The 21,968-nt window shown below is 44.4% G+C and overlaps 1 protein-coding gene across 3 annotated transcripts in view; it reads right to left on the bottom strand.

Moving 5' to 3' along the window:
• Nucleotides 1–19,453, bottom strand: part of CAPZB (capping actin protein of muscle Z-line subunit beta) — a gene marked incomplete at its 5' end in the record, with an annotated part of 61,126 nt that extends 41,673 nt beyond the window's left edge. For 2 of the 3 annotated variants that reach the window (XM_082328810.1, XM_082328811.1), the window contains 2 exons: nt 2,587–2,676; nt 19,345–19,453. In XM_082328810.1, the coding sequence (XP_082184936.1) occupies nt 2,587–2,676; nt 19,345–19,347 (93 nt within the window). Of the gene's footprint in view, nt 1–2,586; nt 2,695–19,344 lie in introns of those variants that run through there. The other variant, XM_082328809.1, reaches the window with a different exon arrangement.
• Nucleotides 19,454–21,968: the final 2,515 nt, after the last annotated feature.

Genomic DNA, 21,968 nt, shown 5'->3' with positions numbered 1-21,968 from the left:
TTAAAAAGCAGCAGCAAAGCATGGCTTTGACAGAGTAAGAGGGACCTCAGGGAGGGAACTTAGTGCAGTTATCCTTCCCAGCAGGAATACAAGCCCAGGAAGTAGATGTCCGTTTCTCACCGTAGTAGTTTTGGAAACCTTTTTGCATACGAAGACATTTTTAAGTCATCTTCATCTCCTTTCAATGGATCTTAAGCAAGCATCAAAACAGTAGCTACACTCATCAGTCTGGAGATCAATTCCTACAAAAAAAACTACGGAAAGCTGAGCTGCAAGCAGACTTCAAGTAATAACCTACGCTTCACAACGAAAACAAAATGACGCGGGTCTCTGCTTCATGGCTACTCCAGCATGGCAGCGTAATGAAGCAAGGAAACCAAGCACAAAGGAAGCAGAACTCAGGGTGCCATCTTTTATATTTCCATCACAAATTTAACGGACCTCCTCATGCTCGTCATGCGTTTGGAGTCTGACCTTTTACTTCAAGGAGGTTATTGTCTGGTAATGGTACAGGAAACAGAATAAAAACGTCAGCTGCAAAGGTTTGGATGAAACTTGCCAAAAAAGGTCAAAAAACTATTTGCTCGAGTCTGGCTTATGATGTTTTTGGAACTATTACAGGTGGCAGTGGCAGTGTATAACTGCTCTTGTCTAGCTAGAGCGTAGACTTCTTGTGGATGTCAGGCTGAGAGTGGGCTGCAGAAGAGGTCTACGGATGTCTCACCAATAAAGAAATCATACTGGATTTAACAAATTATTTCATCTCCACCCCAGAGAAGAGACTGCAGTGACTAGTGTGGGAATCACACAGACCCTCCTTCTAACAAGCGTCATTCAAACTGGTCTGTTTCACATTACACTTGCAATATGAAAAGAAGCCCAGCAAGCGTGTTGCTGATGGAAAGCATGTAGAGCACTAATGAGCACCATCTAAAAGTAATTCCAACATTTAGAGGTAACCAGCAATTTTCTGAATCATTAAAAAAACCTCATACCAATTATACAGTCAAGCTTACCATGGCTCCCCAAACAACTCATTGTTTTGAGCGGTCCTTGGAGCTGCTCAAACTCTGATATCCCTTCAGTCCTCCAGATTTCATCAGAAAACCAACGTGTCACAGCAGATCATACCAATGATTTAGTTATTCTGTGTCCTACCTCCAGCAACAGCCACAAAAACGATGCCTTAGGTTGCCAAGAATTTTGGTGGCACAGATGTAGCCAATTACTAAATGGTTTCAAGAAAGAGAAATAATCCCTTCCCGCAGGGAATAATTTCTTTCCTGACCCACAGAGCTTTCTTACCTGTACCTCGGCTTATGTAACTAAAAGCAGTATTTAAATAGAGTTTGATAAATTTAAGTCAGCCACAGCTTTTTGACCATGGGACTCCTCCCAGGTTTACTAACACCAACTTCGATATCACTTAGGAGCTGCTCTTCCGCACACAAAGATGACAAACATCTCGGACATAATTTAAACAATTTAATTAAAAGGCACTAGTTAAAATAGCTACTCTGTGCAGAACTGGCAGATTTTTAGGGTCTCTCGGACAAGATTTGTCAGCATCGTGCATAAAATTCAGACCTGCCACAGAAAAGGGATGTACTTCTTACTACAGATAAGAGGAAAGGCTTAATTGAAAGGTCTAACAACCCTGTTCCAGCCTCAGTGTCCTCTGTCTGCAAAAATCTAGAACCTTAGGTCAGAAATAAGCCACATATTTAGACTGGACAATAGAAACAAACTCTCCCAGCTGCCCATATAGTAGGCTCTATATAAATTAAATTCATATTTCAGTAATACTTTAAGTATTTACTCCAGAGGCAACTGGGCCACACACTGCTTTCAGGGACAGTTGACGCTAGCTAGCCTGTTACAGCCCAATTGTGCATCACAGGATGTGCGACTAATTCCTGCGCAACTAGTAATGAGCACACACATCCTTCTTAAGTTAGTTTTCTTCATTAGCAGTTTATAGAAGGAAAACAAATGTTTTGGGGGCAAGCAGAAAACAGGTATCGGGCACAAGATGGTTGGCCAGGCTTTTTTTTGGCTACTCCCTGGACTGCAGAATACCTGATATACCATAAATTATGAATATGTTCTCCGGAACCCCAGTGCTCTGACATATTCTGTCTCAGTAACGTCTTTGAAGTATGTGCCATAGCACATCCACTGCACCTACCGCACAAGTCCTGCACCAAACTACAAGCAGGCAGGTAATTTATCAGGAGACAATACACACGTACAAAGGCACGCATCAACCTTGTATAAACCGTTCCAAAGTACTTTTACTAAACAGCAGCCTCCAAGCTGGTGATGACTTCATCAAGAAAGCTGCTAATGACCCTTCATCCGAAAGGATGTCCATGCATACAAAGTAGTAGCTGTTGGCTTGCCCAAAATAAAAACATAGATTCCTGACATTGTTTGGACGATTGCTGTATTCTTCAACCTTGCCAGAAGACAAGGAGAGAAACAAATGACCACACCTCTGAGATGCTTCAGAAAATGTTCTTACATACCAGATCTTCGTCACACCCAGGACTCAGCCATTACTTGGTCAGAGCATCCAATACTCACCAAGTCAATGAGGTCACTGAGATTCTTCTCTATCTGCTGCGGAGGCAGACGCCTCATCAAATCCAAGGCACAATCCAGCTGCTGGTCACTCTGCAGAAACAAGAACATCCCTCCGTCACAATATGTACAGGTAATACATCACATTCACATACACACACAAGAACTGCCGTACTTGCTGACTCCTCTGATATGAGAGAGACAGTTTCTAATTCTAAGCAGCAGCATGCTTTGTATTAATACAAATAGATTTAAATAAAGTTCAGTACCACTTGGTCACGGATTATTGACTTGGTATTGCAAAAAGTGCTCTAGACTATGGATTTAAGAGCGCAGCTTTAACTGATGTCACACCACCAATTTAACACCGTGCTGTTGATGGAAAGGAGTCCAGTCCTTACCTCGCCAAAAACTGCTTCCAACGTTTGTGCAAACGTTCAATGCATTGTTTTCCGTGCTATCTGAATAATAATCTGGGTTAGGGAACTGAAAGTTCCTTCTCCCGAAGCAGTTTTAACACTTCCTCATTTGTGCTGTGCCATTTGAGCTTGAGATAACTAGTATCCAAGACAAATTCTGTTCCAACACAGAGCTCTCTCTCCCTCCTTCAGCTTTATCAAAAAAACTGAATGAAACATGCACGCAAAATATGATTCATTATTTCCTTCTTGCTACAAAACACACCCCAAAAGCTGCGTGTATCTGAGAAATCAGGGACTTTACTTATTTCGAGAAATCACAGCAACACACTCCAAAGGGCTTATTGCAGCTAGTCTCACATCCAGTTCTGACACAAAAAAACCCTTAAACTCCACTTCAGAGTCAGGAAATGCACAACAGACATTACCGCACACACTTGATGAGCTGAACCATGCTCTTGACATAACCTTTAGCTCTCCTTCTCGCCAACAGATATAAACAGACACTTCCCTGCAAGCCTAACAGCACCCAAAATCTGCACGAGTTACTTTGATCAGCAGGTCACCGGGCAGCTGAAGCATAGCCAGTTTGTTTTCACTGCTTCTTCCCCTCCCTTTTTTCTTTGCTATTTCTAGCCACCCGTATACAACGAACTTAGCTTTAATTTCTCCCTCCCGTGTTCTGCCAAGTTCCAAAAGTTTTATTTAAGAAAGGCTTCAAAACTAAAGCAGTTACATTATCACGTTATGCAAGTAGCAGCCCCCAGGTCAGGGAGAAACAGGAAGCAAAGTTTCCTGCAATTAAGCTATACCCGAGCAATGAGGAAAGGAGGGAGCTCTCCGTTGAGTAGACATCCATTATGAAAGCTGTTCTGAAAAGGTACTACCCATTCACTATCAAAAGATTAATATTTTACAGCCAGCAAGTCAGACAGCCTGGTCTGGGGAGATTAGATATTTATTTCTCATCCAGTTCACGTTATAGGACATAACCTTTGCAAAATACTCCAGCTCTACAGACAGGTAGGCATCAACTCCCACGTATCCGCAACAGTCTCCTGAAGATCTGACTCTTCAACCTGAAAAGCAGGATGCACTGACACCAAGAACAGAAGTTTACGAGTCACCTGTTGTCACTGAAGGAGGACCCGTTCAAGTAATGTACATAACCCCCCACCATACTCTTTAAATACTTGGATAATGTGAAAAGCAAACCCTTGGCTGAAATGAGTCTGGAGTGAAGTTACTTTTCTTGGAAAGCGACTACAAATCAATCGCTGAACAGACTATCATCACATTCCTGCACAAAAGCGATGGCCAAGATTTTCAAAACTTTTTACTTCTCTACATTAGATGTTCAGGGGAAGCGAAAACTACTCACTTGTTGCTACTAACCTTTCAGGCCCCCGAGAAAAATACTATTTGGATGGCCTATGCCTGCCCAGCTCCAGCAGCCAAACTCAGGCAGGGGACCTTTCTTACCAAGTATTGTCTTTACCTCCCGCTATCTCTTACGTCAAGAAAGGAAAGCTGGCACTTGGTCACAAGGTCATGCTCCTCACTTTGGGATCGTGGGAACATTTATGGAAGTGCTCCGTCCTCCTCTGCCAGCTGGAATTGTTTAATAGACAAAAAAGCCTAGGGTAAGATGATGTTAAGAACCACCACTAAAGCTGCAGCCCCAGAATAAGTGTTTTACGGTGCGACAATTTTGAAATAAACTACACTGAATCTACATAAAATACATAAATATACACTGAAATAAAATACACTGAGTATCTACGCTTGCAGTGTTTTATGGATTAACCAAAAGAACTTGGACTGACCACTTTTATAACAATATATTGAGTAACAGCTATAAAAAGACACGAGCGAGACTGTTCAAGGCAGAGATTCTTACAGAGGTTCAGACACAGCTGAACACATACATGACTGTGTGCAATAAAACAAAAATACCCAAGCACATACTAACAGTATATTTTTCTGGTATCAAAGAGGTAAAAGCAAGGCTGAGCAGCAGGACTCTTCAGTTTTCTTGCAAAGCATTTAAATAATTAAATGGCTTGCCAGAAGATCTCTTAAAGCACTGAAATAAAGACAGGTTCTGCTGTATTTCTGTCCCTAAAGCTGTGGTTATACCGTCACTTTAATCCAGCATAAATCCGTGCTGGCAGTCAAAAAGGCAGTACAAAGCACACAGATTACAGAGCATAGTGGTACCTAGTGGTATTGGATACATCTGGTATGGCCTGTTTCAGAATCGAACAGGTAATTCTACCGGTATCTTTTGTTTCTGGTTCTTTCACTGTAGGTGAAGCGAGGTTTTAAAAAACAGGTCTGTGGTCAAATGCATCCTTTGGTTCTAGACCTCCGCCCCAGCTGGAGCAGCTGTAGGTACTTATATAGAGAGAGCGGAATCGCATCCAAGGTACCAAAACCAGCAGCACACGGTTCTTTGATTTTATAGAAGAGTGAACGCTCCCAGGGATGTACTACTACTGCCATTTTGACAGCTGTATGTTATTCGAGGCACTGAAAAATCCCACAAAGCCTTCACACAACCTGCGTAAGAGCAAGGTGTTCTTCAGGAACTTGGGATATGTGTCACCTACCTCACTACAGTTGACCCAGCCTACTTCTCTTAACTTCACCTGTTCTGGATTTCCATTTGCTTAATTCTCTTGTAACACTGCATACTGAAGACATGGTTACTTAACAGATCACCAGACAAAACATTTCTACAGAATTCTTGCCTTTAGACACGAAGAGGCTTATAAACCCCTGCTCACTGAGAAGGTGATTAGACAGGCCGTCTCCCAGTCTGGGCAGCTCTCGAAGCCAAGCTCTTTGAGGTTGCAGGACTTAATAAGCTTAGTGTTTACTTGATGTTTTCCACCATTCCTGTTTCATCCCGCACAGAGCTCCTGTGGAGGAGTAGGGAGTTCAGACAGAAATTCTAAATGAAGTTTTATTACAGCTCAAATCACTGAAGGATTTAGGGATCATAGGAATCTCACAGACTGAAAATATTAGCTTAGATGAAAGCTCCTTAATAAGTTCCCTCTAAAGATGTTTGGCTATCTAGAATCTCCACTTCAGCATCTGCTATAGCGTTCCCATGGTACTACCACAGGGAAAAATGTTATGAATATGCCTATAGGAGTAGTTACGTTTGTTTAGCTTCCTTTGCCTGCATCTGCTCTTCTCTTCAGTCTCTCTGCTGTACTTAGCATATTTCCAAAAGAGAAACCCTCTCAGAACAGCTGCGGGTCTCTGGTCATCTAGCACTCTGTGTCGAGGCTTGAGTAAAAACAAATACTGCTGAAAAAAAGGCAGTTGGATAAATGTGTAGTTGAACAGAGGCACAGCTGTATACTTTAATTCCATTCATACTGTAAGCAATACTGTTCAAAGGCTGAGTATGGGCAGATGTCGTTCAATGCAGAAGACAAATAAAAATACCGCAGGAAGTTATTACAGGTTTTGTTCAGGCGTTTTGAGAAGGTGTGTTTGCAGATTGCGTAATAAAACAATGTGTTTCCCTTTTCAATACTTGAAACAAGGCTGTGCTATGGTCACTGTTATTCATTTTAAGAGCGAGGGACTCTTCTGACCTTACATTTGTATGCAGTTACCGTGAAAGAGGATGCAAATTGCAAAAATTAAAACTGGCAAAACACTGAGCTTCCTTTTGACTCCCACTCATCACGTCCCCTAAACCACCCAGCTCCTTAGGATAAGAGGGGAGGGGGCACAGGAATAGCTGGCACTTGTCAGTGGTCCCCTGCCAGGATACTGCGCGCCGATAACACCAGGCAACGGGAGCTGACCCAAGATTACGCAAACCTGCAAGCAAGTAAACTACTCATCCAGCTGCTACAGTTCATGGCAAATACGCTCTGCCAGACTACGGCAATAAACAGACCATGCCATTTACGTTAGATTTTGCACAGAGTTGTCACCTGATAAATGAGGTTGTTATAAGCCAAGATGTGTACCCAAAGCCTTTCAAAGAGCAGCCTCACTGGCAGAACTGGTAACACCTCACGGAAGCTATGCTTGTTTTCTCTTTTCAGCAGACACTAGCAATCTGATGAGTTATTACCTATAAGTATTTTGCACTTCTCTTTTTAAATATCTTTACACATGCATTTCATTATATACACTTACAGAAATTCACAGGCTTTATTCACAAGTTTTGACAACCCTCTGTTGCTAGTTACCTGAGACTTAACCTATTCTCCCGGTTTTAAGAGGGTTTACACAAACCTGCAGCTCTACCCATTTCAAAGGCTAAGTCGTTCCACTTGAAAGGAGGTAAAAGATTTCATTTAAAGCTCCCAGCCTTACAGTCAGCAGGAGTTTGCTTCTATTTATCACAAAGACCTGCAGATTTAATTCCCTGGTCTTCACAGCTTTGTTCTGATAGCTCCCGCTCATTTGACTATGTTATTGCTGAGCATAAACAGAGTCAGGCAGTTTCTTCAAAAAGAAAACCAGGCTGGTTTCACTTCTGTATTGTGTTTCTATATTCACACTACTCGGAGCTAACTCCTGAACCCAGAGAAACCAGCTGAGGTAGTTCAGTGCTACTGCAGTGGTAGCTTCTGCCTGTTTTAGCCCTTTCTGGGAAATAAGCCACTTGGGCCACCAAATCTTTCCCACCAGCAAACCAAATATAACACTTCCACTCCAGGCGTGATTGTGCTACCTACCCCCTTTCCCATCTGTGATGCCAGCTGAGAACAACTGGGTGACCTAAAAATTCCTTTCAGTAGTTAGGATTAAGGTAAAAAAGCCACACACGTGTAGTAAGAGCATTCATTATTTGGCCCATGCTGGCCATGTTTGGCCCTGAAATGCCACGGTTGTTAGGACCCTGCAGCTGGGTTATAACAGATAAAACAAAGGTCTTCAAGCTGCTTCGCGCACAAGTTTTGCTCAAGACTGACATCTGAAAAGTTAGCCAAATTTAAAGTATAAGCCAGCATCTCAATTTTCAGAGAACAGAAATATAAGATAAAAACCTGAAGGGACACCAAAAATAGAACATTTGCTCGACGTATGCAATTTGAAGCAATCACACATCAGACCACTTTGGTTGCTGGTCAGTTTACAAGCAAAATATCTTTGTAAATTAATCCAGGGCCAGAAGTACACAACCAGCAAATGACTTTTTTCCCTTCCTTTTATGTTGCAGACATACCCCAGATTGTAACTCATATTATTTCCTGTCAGCTCTCCCAACAGGAATGTCTGACTAATGTTTCAGCTTTGTGGTACTAAAACACCAAATTTTTTTTAATTGAAACAGATACACTGCTTCCCCTCCTGCTTGCCATTTTAATCCTTGCCAACTTCCCGAGCTCAAAAGGCAGAAGACTCCCTTTTCAAACTGCACAATAGGATAGTATTACTGCTAGAAGCTTTAGCAAAGGGTTGAATTATTGTAACCCCTGTGTAATAAAAAGTACAGTAGTATGTTAAGTTGCAGCATTCCCTTCTCGGCTGTCAGCATTCACTTTTTAGAATATTAGATGTGAAGGGGAATAACTCTGTACGATCTATGAATCCCAGACACGTTCTGCACTCATGACGTTTCCATCAGCTGCACATATTCCTTGCAATCTGTTTTTCTACATTATTTTTCCCTTGACTATTAACCCTCTTCTGGCAGATCCTATCTAAAACCGTTTGTAATGTACTTATAAATCACTGCTCCCTGACAGCAAGGTGTACTAGTGGGAGAAACAGCAATAGCATATTTAAGAAACAATCAAAAGTAATAAAAGCCGAAGATACACTACGCTGTGGATAGTTACGAAAGAACAGGTCAAAGGTTACTAAAAGAACACGACACTGATGCAGACTACGTTCTCCTCTTGAACTACTTCTAGCTTTGTCTTGCCTGGTTAGGATGCGATCCAGTGGCTTTTATTATCTCGGCCGCTTATGACCACGTCGTGTGTTCAGCGACACGTTTAGCTCAATTTGCCGTGGTCACATTACTGCTGCGGTCAAGACCAGACAGACCAATTGCTGAGAGTGCTTACTCCGTGAATTACAAGAGAGAAGGATTAAAGATTAAAAGAAAAGCAAGAAGTGATGGATGGGAAGATTTTAGCAGAAGCTGCTGTACTCAGTCTCCACAGCTTCCCTGTAACCCGTATTTACTTACAGAGCAATTGTACAAGTCACCTCACAGCTTCTGAGTTAGCGAATCCTTCTCAGAGATGTTCTGCAGAACATTATTTTCTTTATTCTACTCTGCTCTAACTTTTGAAACAATTGAGCACACTATGGAGAAGCAGGACTAGCTCCAATTAATGACTGAAAACACTTTCATGGCTTGTTTTCTAAATTCCTGTCTAGGTGTTGGACACACCGACAAACGCACCTGCATGCCTGTCAGAAAATGAGATGTCTACGCTAAACCTCAAACGTTGACCAGCTTTTGTTCTACGTTGGTCCAGAAATTTAATACACGCTAACTTCAGAAAGACAAGTGCTCACGAGGGATCTCTTCTTTAAAGAGGTTCTACAGGAAGGAGTAACTTATATGTCTGCTCCAAAGACTCATGTGGGGAGCTAAAATAATCCACGGGAAGGAGAGCAAATGAGGCAGCTTAAGTTTCGTTGCCACCAGCATGCTAACGACATTGGATACTTCTCACCATTTCAGGCTGACAGCACAACTATGGCAAGTCCTAGACAGATTAAAGGAGCGGCAGTAGTCTTCTAGGAGCAACTACCAGAGAGATCCCCACCTCCAGTCAAGCTCCATGAGCACCTCAAGGCTTGCCGTCAGTGTTTTGCCAAATCCTTGTTCATTGCTTTACCTTTAGGCAGATGCTTTCAAGCATCCTTTCAATCACAGTTTGTGTTTGACTTTGCTTCATCATTCTTACCTCCAAATCAGGTAAGCACGGTTCCTGGGCCATTACCCAACAGCCTAGCTCAACTCTAGAAACAATTACCAAGGGACTTGTAATACACTGAAGGGATTTCCATCCATTAGTTTCTAAATAAACCAGAGCTGCTTGCATTACCTCATTAAGAAGCTCAATCTCACAGAACAGCTATTTGTCAAGATGTTTTACATCTATCGAGAAAAAATGAACAACCCCTGGTAGTCTGGAGCAAGCCATTTGACTGTAATTCGCTATTTGCTTTAGAAGTAAGAATTCAGCATCTCCTGGAGTATCCTCTGCAGCTAGTTTGCACTCCTCGTAGCTGTTTTTCGACTAGATGCATTTCAGTTCCTGTTAGCACATCTACAAAGGTGTACGGTACGCAGTGAAAAAAATTAACATTTGCTTGGCACCTCCTTCCCAGCAAGGATGTATTTCGAGATGGTAGATACTTGCATCTACTTTCAAAACTAATTTAACGTCTATCACTTTAGTTTATATAAAGTCCAGAGCAAGTCTCCCGTCACCTGTCCAACGAAGAGAGCCACAGAAGAGCAGGATGGACCAGCATCAAGGCTTTCTGGGAACAGGCTATTCATCTTGACCTTTTGCCACGATCACTAATGATTTCTGCACCAGTGTTTGTCTTCTGGGTAACAGAAACAACGTTTTATTTATTAAACTTGTCATTGAACATGACAATGTAATTTACTAGCTTTCATCTGGTGCCAAGAATTCCTGTGAAGCATAAAGTTTGCAAAAAGTCATTTCCCAATAAATCATGGCATCGAGTGAATATGCAATCTATTAGCCCCACATGAAAGACTAAAATGGGGACAGCAGGAAAATAGCTACATAGAAAAGTTGCACAGGTTGCAAAAAAGCATCGCTAACTTTTAATAAATGGGATTAAAGATGCTGAAGTTGACTGTAGAGCTGACCACCTTTGCCAATTAACATTAAGAGATTTATTTAGACTAACATTACTGCACAACAGGGTTTTTTTTTTCCCCATTTTAAGTCTGGATTTAACAGCAAATAACATTTTCTTTGTTAGATGTAACTACAAATAGGAAATCTTAGCTAAACAGAATGAAAAAAAACCTGTTACAGCACAGCACTGAGATACGAGAACTTGTCCCGATTTTGCAAACACTTCATAAGGAAGCCTGTAATGCCTGCCTAATAGTTTCACTACCAGAACAGATGTTGGCTTGAGCACAAGTCCGCATGTACCCCTAAAAGACAGACATCCAGACAGACAGCTTTACTGGCAGTGTAACTGTTCGGCGTTACTTAATGCATCGAGTAACTTCAGAGGCTTCTCGATATTTCCTTGTGGCTCAGTTCAGCACGATACTGCCATCATTTTCTGTAGGTTCACAAATACCCTGGCACGTACTAAGGTGGCGTGCAGGCAAGGCTTGCTTTCTAAAAACTGTGAAGCTACCTCCTAACCACCCTCCTTCCCCTCGCTCACACTGACTCACACCAAACAAAGGATTACTGCCCAGCCGCCCATAAAGTTTTTGCAGCCCCATGCAACAGGAAACCGTTCACAGCATCTTCTTCCTGACCTTGTCAGCCCTTTTGTAAAAACTCCCATTACCTCTGCAAGATCCTTTTGTACAGCTCTGAGCTTCAACCCTGCAGCTGTATCCCAAATTACTGATTAATGCGCTCTCATCCCCATCCTCCCACTTCATTACTTCACTCTTTCTCTGTAAATCTACTACTAACTGCCTAACTAGGTTAGTTCAGTCTTTGAAATAAGCTAGTACAGTAGGTCTGTGTTGGTTCACACACCTGATGACGTGTTTTTCACAGCCACATTGCCTTCTTGCCTTCCATTCAAATATTACCGAGGAAGCGCCCAAATCAGTCTTTAGAGACGAGCTGCTTAATTTTCACAGGGGTCAATTATTTTTTTTTTAATTGAAATCATAATTACTACAAATGCAGCAGCTCTTGAGATTCAACACTGCCATTTGTCATCCTGAACATCCGCAAATGTATCGTTTGTGATGCTTTCTTTTAATCCTGTTAATGCTGGATGATCTTTTCAAAATGCTCTTTTATTCTACATGCTGCTTGTTTCACGTTCGAATCAGCCTGGTCACAAAAGCATCAGAAGAGGAACCACTCAATTCAAATGGAGACATTTTTTCTTGCAGAAACAGCTGAGTTTGGCAAGTTGGTCCTGGCCTGACAGATCCAGGTTCTCCTTCCAGTCAACTGAAACCTAGATTTTTTCATATGAGAAGTTACTTACAGCAAAAACGTTTGAGAAAACACACATTATTGTAGCAGCAGGGAGGTATATATGCTATCACCAAGGTGACAACAAACATAGACATGCTAACTGACAGCGTAACATTCAACATCACCAATCCAGTACAACGCTTTACGCCCGCCTGTTTGTAGAGCCCACGTCACCCCAGGAAAGCTGCCGCCACGCTCACAGCTGCCCAGTTTAATGTACGAACTCAGCACTTTCCAGCGTCCTGAAGTCTAGTAGCCAGCGTTGTAAATTCACGAGATAACTCTGGCAAGTAATCGGATGCCTGGCAAGGCAGAGAGGAGAGACAGAGAGGTTATCTAATTAGCCCTCATCCCTGAACGTTCTCCGATTGCCTAAAAGGTCAAAAAAGTAGGTTAATATGCCTTTCGCTTGTGTCTAGCAAGACGTACCTTGCTGACTACGCTGCAAAGCTTGCAAGACAGTTCACTTTCGTCCAAGGATTTGGTGCTAAGGATTTAAAGTTTTAAACTAGGAAGCGAATGGTTTGCCTATATTTAGGCCATAAGAATATCACATCTCCACCTAACAAGATATTCACGCTCCCCGGAATTCCTTCCCGTGCCGTAATTCCCAGAATTGCCTGTTCTTTCAGTCTTTTTATGCTTTCCTTGCCATTTCTGAACACGTCTGACCTACCCTCGAGTCAGAACTGCAGACAGACGACGTGCGATCTAACAATACATGCAAGTTCTGCAAAACTTTTAATAAATGAAAGTAGTAGAGACAGTTTATGCAGGAGCAGTGCTTCACGTAACACACACGTGCCCGTTTCAATCCACGTCAGATTTCTCCTTCAGTTTAATACGAAGTTAATACTTATTCCATTTGGCCAGTTTTCACCTTACGAAGCTCTGAAATAGCTCTGCCTGTACTAATGGCTACGTGAAAGCTGTATTTGACCATTCAGTGGAGCACTGTCAATACTGAGCCAAGATCACGCCCGTTCTTAGTGTTACATCCAAAACTCTCCGTGATGACCCCTAAATTTGCACAGCGACAGGACTCAGTGGATAAATACAGCTATTAACTGCTGCGGTCAGCATAATACAGCTGATATTTTACCTCATTCCTCCATTTCATGGCTCCCTCCTCCTTGAATTAACTCACCAAAAGAGCCATCTCTTGTTTCTTGAGCGCGTCTCAAATTGCAAGCACAGGCTATCAGCCAGGCACCAATCACCTTTGCTAGCAGCAAGCTTTTTTTAAATCCTGATATTTACCAAAGCAAAAATAACTGGGGAAGGCAGGTAACAGGACATCACTTTCAAACTCAGCAGTTTGTCTAATGGAAAAGGTAGAAAGTATCACCTGAAGAAATGCAAACAAAATTCCCTGAGAGAATAAAGAGTATTTTATTTATGGTGGCTTTGATTGGTGGCTTAAGGCAACCACTAAGCTTATGTCTTCAATGCAGTCTCAACCCTTTTTCCTTCCGCACAAAATCCTCTTACTTAAGCACTGTTTTCAGTCTTGTTTCAGCTGATGCTGCTAAAATTGATAGATCCTGGGTTCTGCTTTCACCCAGGCTGGTAACCCTCCCACTTTGCAACAAGGACGTGATTGAAATTCCAAGTCAATGCACCAGGAAAGAACCCGGCTCTTTCTGTAACAAAAAGACATGGAGGACACCCTCTTCATACCCAGAAACAGCAAGGACACGCTCTGCGGCACGGCTGCAAACACTTTGAGTAATGTCTCATGGGTTTAAACTGAGAGTCGGGACTCCTAAGCCAACCCTGTGCTGAAAAATAACACAGGCTACGCTGATGAAATATAAACTAGTAAGGTTTAATTTGCATAGAGCAGGAATAAAGTAGGTAATTTATGAGAAAGGCAGCCAGATAAGTCCAGTGCGTGCAAATACATTTTGTAATTCTTCAGCCCAACTTGGAAGCGGCGGCACAAAGAGCACGAGCTCAAAGCATGCTGCACGTTTTCCTTCTCAAGCCTAGAAGAGGAAGGTAGGGCAAAAGAACAGCACCAGATAATACAAGAAAATTAGCCTTACTGGCTGATGTCAAGGCTCAGGCCCCCACTCTAAGAAACACAGCACAAGATATTATCTAATGTAACTAAAGTGATTCTAAAGAGAAGCCTATTTTGGGCACAAGTACGAAATAGATCCTGGTTTCGATTCTTCACTCAAAACTTCATTGTATCTAAAAACCTAGAAGAAGGACAGGATTGCCACTGCATTTGGTACTACCCAGACAGAACCTATTCTGGAAAATTACAACATATTAATTAGGAAACAAGCAAGTGCCTTCCTCAAGTACGCTGCAGTTTCTTCCCATAATAAATCCTCTCAGCTCAACTAACAGGGAAATGTCTTTAAAACTTGCTCAACCAGCATTTACCCTCATGCCCCATAAAGGAAATTTCAAAAGCAAACGTCTCCTCTACCACCCAGGCAAGAGCTCAAACTCCCCAAGACAACCCATTTGGAAGCATCTGTCCCCATCCTGCTTTAGGACGTAAGGCCGCATAAGTGAATTTTGGCCACTTGATCAGTCCAGGTGACGGGAATTCAGTATTATTCACCTCAAGTAAGCCACAATAGCTTCACGTTCTCCAAATGCACTTCAAGTTTCAGTTACAGCTCTCAGGCTCATAGTATTTGGTCAATTCTCACATTAACGTCAACACGAACACCTCATTCATCAACTACTAAGTACTTAAGAAGGCATTACAGAAAAGATGAAGAAAAAACTCAGTTTATACTCCAGCTTAAAGTCGCCACACACTTCCATTGCACTGGCCTGAATTCTTGATTGTTATGTTCAAGTTAGAGAAGCTTTTTAATTAACACAACTTACCAGCAAAGAAACCTTGGGCTAAAGCCCAGCTAGATAGAGTAGGAAGCTTGGGAAAGGCTTATGTCCTTCAGATGTAGTAACTGCTCCCTCACACCACACAGGTTGCATCCATAAAGAAAATTCAAATTTGAAATCCCCTGTTTCTAAGTGAATTTTTTTTTTTTGCCCTTCTTCCTGGAAATGGCAAAGGATTAGGAAGAATTGAAGCATACACATGGTTTGGACCTCGTGCATTAAGGAGAGGGACAAAGATTTGGTTGAGGCTTTTTAAACTGTTCAGGACTCCTAGCATAAATCAATGCGAAAGTGGGAAATGATAATGCACAGTGACCGAATACGAATAGAAACAGAAGATCAACATCACTTTGAGCATCTTATACTTCTGCAGTCATGTCCTTTGACTGGAAACAAAAAAAAAATCCTTAAACATCACATTGTACTAAAGTGGGGTAAAAAACAGGGCTTAGCATAGACCTAAACTTCAGCTTCTGCTGCCTGTACAGGCACCTTTCAGGATTTCACGCTCCGCCAGTAAAATTGCTCTCTCTTCAGCAAGATGCTGAAACATATTCAGGTTTATTTCAACTTGAGGTGGCACTACTACCATGTGTACCAGCTCAAGGGGAAAACAAACAAACAAACAACAAAACAAAACACCTCTCTACAAGTTTACTTAGCGAAGTAAGGAGCCATTTGGACTTGACCAAACATCCCTCCAAAGGGCAGGCAGGAGAAAAAACACTGGCACCTGCACTCCAAGTCTTCACAAGTATCCACCTACCCAAAGCCAAAGCGGACGCCAAGGAGTTGCTGCACAATCACGCGCAACCCCCGAGTTAATCTGCTCTCCTGCGCGCATGAAAGTCAACTGATGGAAAGCATAGCCGACAACTGTAGAAGTAGAAATTGAATAGGGCAGCAATGCTTCTTACCAAAGAGAGTAATCTCTCTACTCAACTACAGTACTAAGGACCAGAAATAGTAATTCAGAAGAGTTGAACTGCACTTCCATTTTGTTTTACTCCCAGATGTCAACTAGTGAGATACTGGCATATATATTTACCATATGAGGAAATCCTGCTTGAACAACTTCAGCTTGAGAATGTTTTTCCTTCGCTAATAAGCCACAAGATTAAGCATCACTGCAATGGCAGTATTCCCTATCCCAATGATATCCTCTAACTTGATTATTTTGGGAATTTGCCTTTTAAGATAACATTTGGCTAAGCTCATATACTTGGCTAATAAAACATGGACTCTACAAAATTGCTTAAGTCAGTATTTCTCAGAAGGCACAAGCAAAGGACTCGCTGTGGACACTCAAAACCTACTCCGAGCTCTCACACTATATGGTTGCGTTTCAAAAGTGACACGATCAGTTTAGAAGAGAGACGGGCTCGGTGTTCAAGCAGCTAGAAAAGCGCTACCTTCACCTGTGCAGTTTCAGAAATCATTTAATATAGTTTTGGTAGCAGTTGCACAAAACCAAGTTGTTTATCAAGCAGCAACGTGCTTGCCCAAGACAAATAGCGCGTACCTTGAAAATATTAGTTACTCTGAACAGCACGTGAGGTTTATGCTTTGAGCGTCGGTGTCGCATCGCGCACCCTTGGCTGTGCTTCAGTGCTTTTTAGCTGCCTCACAAATTCTAAACGGATGATGTGCAGCCAGCGCTACACTAGGCACTTTGAATTTATGGTTGACTAAATGATAACTTTTGCTAAAATTGTCCGCCGTTTCCTGAAGAGTTGCATAGCAGAAGAAATACCCGCTAACATGATCAAGACAGCTTATGCAACCTGGAAAGGAAGATTTTTATTTTTACAATGAGTAACTGGGTTCCATCCATTCATAACCCACAATTCCAGAAATCTCAGCAGATCCACTCTCCCAAGTCCCGCTTAGCCCTGAACAGTGCATTCAGTTTATTTTTAGCACAAGAGCAGTTTTCAAGCTTCATGTGTTGCCCTGCCCTGTTTCACTGAGCACCTGACCAAAATGCGGACACACTTCTGAATTCTCACTTAAGCTCACCAGGAGCAATTCAGACTTGGGATGGTGAAGAGGAGACAAAGGTTCCCATCTCTCTGCTCTGCACAGATATTGGTAACCCCATGGTAGCAAGGTGTCTGACCTAACATCCTGCACCATACCAGCTTCTCCCAGCTGTCGTGAAACTTGCTGCTGCCTTCAATGAAAGGGCCATTTCAGCGTTTCAGTGCTCCATTTCACCATTGTGTTTTCATACACACTAAAATGGAAGATCCTGGAAGTACTCTAAACACTGAGTTTGCACTTAAGTTGAAACTGGACGCTGCAACTGCACTACCTGCATAACATTAAGGTAATTCTAAGAGTCAGTAACGTTTTAAAACATCACCACAGGTCATTTGTTGTCTGCAAACAAGGTCAGTGGTTTGTCTTGCACGCTCCTACTGGACCTAGATAAACCACGCTTAAGTTGCCACATTCTTTGAGGGAGTCTTCAGATGGGTACACAGCCACCACGACATACGAATAACGGAGCGGCTGCCGCAGGCTCATCCCTGAAGTCCACTCAACATCAGAGACTAGCACACAGTGTTGGAAGCTCTGATCAAATTTCTCCTATGCCCAGTGGTCTCCGTGACTAAACATGAAAAATCAGAAGACAGCATAAGCTTATAAGGAAATTTCCAAAAGATTTGTGTTCTACCTCCTCCAAAAGACTGATATAGTTACATTTAAACCCTGACTGGATTCATCTTATAGCATACTTTCATATATCCTTGAAAGAAGCTGGTATCACCATTGTCATTCTATATGAAGCCTACTTGTTTTCCTTGAATTCTTTTCCTGTGAGCATTTTTGCCATGGCAGAAGTTAGGATAGTGCGTTGGAATCCTGATTTCAAATTCTACAGTCAGGTCTCACACATACAGACTTCAGTATCTTAAACTAAGACACACAACTGAAGTAAGAAGCTCCATCCTGTCAGTCCCCACACTGAGAAGTCAGGGACAGCATCGCCTTTGTTCAAACGAGAACACAGGAGCAGAACCTTGATCTTAACCATTCTTCACCTTTCACCGGAAACTAAAGGTCTTTATCCTGCATAGTACAGGTGGCAGGATCACCATGATCCTCCGCTCTGAAGAAAAAACATAAGGTGTTGCCTCTGAAATTCTTAGATGAAGGTAAGAAGTAAAGGATTACACTTGCTTAACCAGCCTTTATATTGCTAGATAGCCAGCCACTGGGCTGTTCTTTTTTAAATATAAATACATTTGAACATTCTTAAATTGTTATGTTGGAAAACCTGAATCTCAAATTCCCAAACAGTATACAGTATCTCGGCGATTCCATACAAGCGATTACATCCACGGGGGTTACACTGCCTTAAACAGGCTCCGCAAAAGCACACGTCCATCCAGGCAGAGCTGGGCGCAGACCAGGGCCTGGGCCAGTTCCCGTTCTTATTGTTGCATTTGTTCAGAGCTGATGAAACCTGCCCGCTTTACACACGGTGCCAAAATGAAAGGGAAAGGTTTTGTCACCTGGGCTAATCCATTCAGCGGCCACACAGCAAGATGGAGATTATTTTACATGACGGAAGAAACTAGAGGTTCTCCTCCGAAAAACAGAAAGTTCTCATCCATGCAGAAGAGTAGCACCCACCGCTGCGACACCACCTGCTCTGACTGCCCTTGGTTTTCCTGTATTTCACGGATTCCATTAGATCTTAGCACACCTTAACGAGCACGTCCAGCTTCCAGAGGAAATGCCAGACGACGGGTGATAATTTGGGGTGCATGAACGCCAGCAACAGCAGATCGGGCCCCCATCGCTCTTAAAGCCTGCTGCTGCATTCGCTCGCTCCGTTCACAACTACATCAAGCGGTAACGTTCTCCGTCCAAAGCGGAAGCATTCCCTCTGTAAACACCACCCCAGGTACCAGGCCCAGAAGCCTGGAAGTAACCGGACAGCAGAGCAGCCGGGCGGGCTCGGACGGCCCCGCCGCCCGCCCCCGGGCCCTGCGGAGCCCCGGGCCGAGCCCTCCCCCGCCCCCGCCGCCCCCACCAGGCCCCCCCCTCCCTCTCCCCGGGCAGCACCGGCTCGGGCCCCCCCTCACCACCGCCGCCGCGGGGAGGCGGGGCGAGGCCCACCCGCTCCGCCGCCCCCCCTCTGAAGCCACCGCGGGGGTGGGGGGGGCGGCGAAGGAGCCGCCGGGGCGCGGCACCGGGGGGATGGGAGGGGGCAGCACCGCCGGGAGGAAAGAGGGCGCGGGGAGGGGGAGCCGGCAGCGGGGAGGGGCCGCCCCCCTCACCCTTACCATGGCGGCTCGGCGGGGCTGCGCTGGGCGGTAGCAACGGCGGCGGCGCCTCCCGGTCCCGTCCGGTCTCCCTCCGAGGCAGGCCGCGGCCCTTCCACTTCCGCCGTTGCCTAGGAGTGAACATCCGGGTCAGCGCCGCGCCGCCCCGCCCCTTCGCCACCGCCCCGCCAATCAACGCGCGGCTCGCCGGCCATCGCCAAGTATGGAGCGCGGCGCGCGAACGGGGCGGGGAGGGGCGGGGGAGCGGAGCGGGAAGGACCATTCCCCCCGCCCCGGCAGGGGGGCGGAGCGCCGGCCGGCCAATCAGGGGCGGGGGCGGGGCCAGGGGCGGGGCCTGCGGAGGGCCAGCTCAGCCCCGGTGGCGCCGGCCGGCAGTCGGGCCCGGCCCCGCCGCGCAGCAGCACGGCACTCCCCTAAACACCTTTTAAACACTTAAATGGGCCTTAAGGTTAAACGAAAAGCAGTACGAGGCAGGCAGGTAGCAGGGAGAACGTCAGCCCGAGCAGGTCCACGTTTTGGCGACGTCACCAGCGCTGAAAACTGGGCTTTGCGGAGGTAACTACCAGAGCATCCTTAGCGTGCTGCCTCTCTGCTGCTTCAGCGCTGAAGCGGCAAGGAAAAACAGTCACCCTCTGGCTGCTTAAGGCCAGGGTTAATTAGTTTGAAAAGGAAGTGTTGAGCCTTCTCTGGAAGCTTAGCCTTTGACCGAGCGGAGCGTGTCGGTACCTGCGGGAAGCGGAGCAGATCCTTACGCACTTGGATGACTTCAGGGCTGAGGCAGCTGCGATAGGGATCTCCCAGGCGAGACAGAGATCAGCAAATCGGGGTGTACGCGCAAATAAAACATTTGTTGCTTTTCTCAAGACTGTCCCACAAAGAAACCAGGTTTTTTTCCCCTAATGTGCTAATTCACATTTCAGTGATCTCTGCTAAAACCGAGCCCGATTCCAGGCTGTAGGCTCGTACTTCTCCGTGTGGACCTGTGCATTTAAGAGCTGCAGCGCAGCCGGGTACCCCAGGAGAGCATCTGACTCATGATGTGACAACACTTCCCTCGGCAGCTTTTTTGGAACAATGCTTTGGCCCGCGTTTGGCCAGAGTTTTGGTGCCAGGATCCCGAGGATGCTCCGCTGGCGCTCTCGGGCTCCTGCACCGCAGACTCGGCCCTCGTGAGCCAAAAGCCCTTTTGTTATTCCATTTGCTTTCCTCCGTTTGCTGTAGGAACTGGAAATGCTGACAAGGGGAGTCGCAGACCGCTTGGTTTTTCCCTGGGATGTAACGCCCTGGTACGTCCCTCTGTCAGGAGACGGCCAAGGCCAAGCTCTGACTTTCCACTAAGAGATTATCGCAGATGTTTGTGGCTCAACTCTAAATTTTCCTAGCTAGCAGGTACCAAACAGGGCCTTTAAGCGATAACAACTCCGACTGCTCGTTTAACTTCACGGGGCAAACCAGCCGCAGCTTTTTCTTTGAAAAGAACCAGCTCAGTTTCCAGGGAAGCGAACTGCTTGGGCGTGCGTCCAGTTACAATAGCGAGCATCGGGGCGTAACTGTTGAATGCAAATTTGCACGACAAACGACCACGTGCAGACGTAACAGCTATCACTCCTTACACTAATTAGAAAATCAAAGCTATGACTTCTGACGATCTGCTGTCACCCATTTTGCTAAGTTAGCCTTTACCCGCTTTTTTCCATTCCTCTCTTGCCATTTTTTAAACCTTTGGTGTTTTCACTGCAGGAGCAAAAAGAACCCGGGAAGCAAAGGACAGAAAACAGTAGAACAATCTCAAGAAAAACAGGAGCGATGTTACTTCACAGACAAACAAAAGCACATCAAACTCCATCAATAACCCACTACCAAAGAAACCCTAAGATAGGAAATAATCTTGCCGTGTCTAGGAGAGAGGCCGCATCCCCTCAGAGGGCATTTCCTCCTCCAGAGCCTCCGAATTCAATTCGCTGCCGAGAGTAGTCAGCCTGCCTCCTCAACGCCAGCTTGTCCGAGGCAGCAACCCGAAGCGGCTTCTCTTTGGCAGTCCCCAGATGCTTCGGTCCTGATGTTCCCTCAGAGGTGCCTACCAGCAGTCATTAAGAAAAGCAAGCCCGTTCATTACACAGGGCAAATTATTCATTTTACAGGGGCCCACGCATCTAACGTGCACGTTTTCCTTGGGGCAGGGTCTGGGCGGACAGAATTGATAAGTTTGAAAATGCATGTTCTAAACTTCACTATTTTTCTCACAAAACTCATGCAAACCATTCAATGACTACTGTACACTTAGTAGCTTTTATCGTTACGAACAGAAACTGTTTCTAGCTGCTGGCTGAAGAAGCAGAGCAATAGCAGAGTGATGCAGCCTAGTATATTTTAAACAATTTGAGATCCAAATGAATGTTGAGGCCAAGAGGATGTTTTTCGTAGTGGAAGAAATACAAGCATCCTGGATTTTGTTTTCCTGCTAATAGGTATAAAGAAGAATAAACAGCTGCTTTTTGTTTTCCCAAAAATATTTGCATTAAGAAGATCTGCAGATTCCTTTTGCAACTGATGTAACATCTTTCCAGATGAGGCCCAGCTGCTTGCTTTGCTTGTTTACAGCTGGACATGCTTAAGGGAATTCT

Source organism: Platalea leucorodia, assembly GCF_965183815.1.
Source record: "Platalea leucorodia genome assembly, chromosome: 17".
Taxonomy (NCBI): Eukaryota; Metazoa; Chordata; class Aves; order Pelecaniformes; family Threskiornithidae; genus Platalea; species Platalea leucorodia.
Note: the sequence above shows the minus strand (reverse complement) of the source record. Positions and strands in the feature narration are given on the sequence as shown.